The following is a 299-nucleotide window of genomic DNA, read 5'->3' as shown; positions in this document are numbered from 1 at the left end:
AGGATTATTCCAATCAGCTCTATTGCTTTCATTCTCTAAAACTTACTGTCTTCCCACTCCCTGTTTGGGCACATCCCATAATATCTCTTCCATTCATCACATTTGGAATGGTATACTTCTGAACTGGTGTTGGACAACCATAACCAGCTTTTGCTATGTTCTCCAGAAGCAAAGGACGTAGATTCATGGTCTGGAAACTTGCAGCTGGAGCTTGAATCGGATCATCTCCTGTTACCTAAAGCACAGATAAAATTAATGAATTATACATCTATCTATCTATATCAATATATACATTTTAT

The 299-nt window shown here is 37.1% G+C and overlaps 1 protein-coding gene across 1 annotated transcript in view; it reads left to right on the top strand.

Moving 5' to 3' along the window:
- The window catches only part of LOC119588199 (probable ATP-dependent RNA helicase vasa-like), a gene marked incomplete in the record, with an annotated part of 40898 nt that overhangs the window by 20362 nt on the left and 20237 nt on the right, over positions 1-299 (top strand). The window contains 1 exon segment of the mRNA XM_037936900.1: positions 167-240. Coding sequence (XP_037792828.1) covers positions 167-240 — 74 coding nt within the window.

This window comes from Penaeus monodon, chromosome 23 (genome assembly GCF_015228065.2).
Source record: "Penaeus monodon isolate SGIC_2016 chromosome 23, NSTDA_Pmon_1, whole genome shotgun sequence".
NCBI classification, from domain to species: domain Eukaryota; kingdom Metazoa; phylum Arthropoda; class Malacostraca; order Decapoda; family Penaeidae; genus Penaeus; species Penaeus monodon.
Note: the sequence above shows the minus strand (reverse complement) of the source record. Positions and strands in the feature narration are given on the sequence as shown.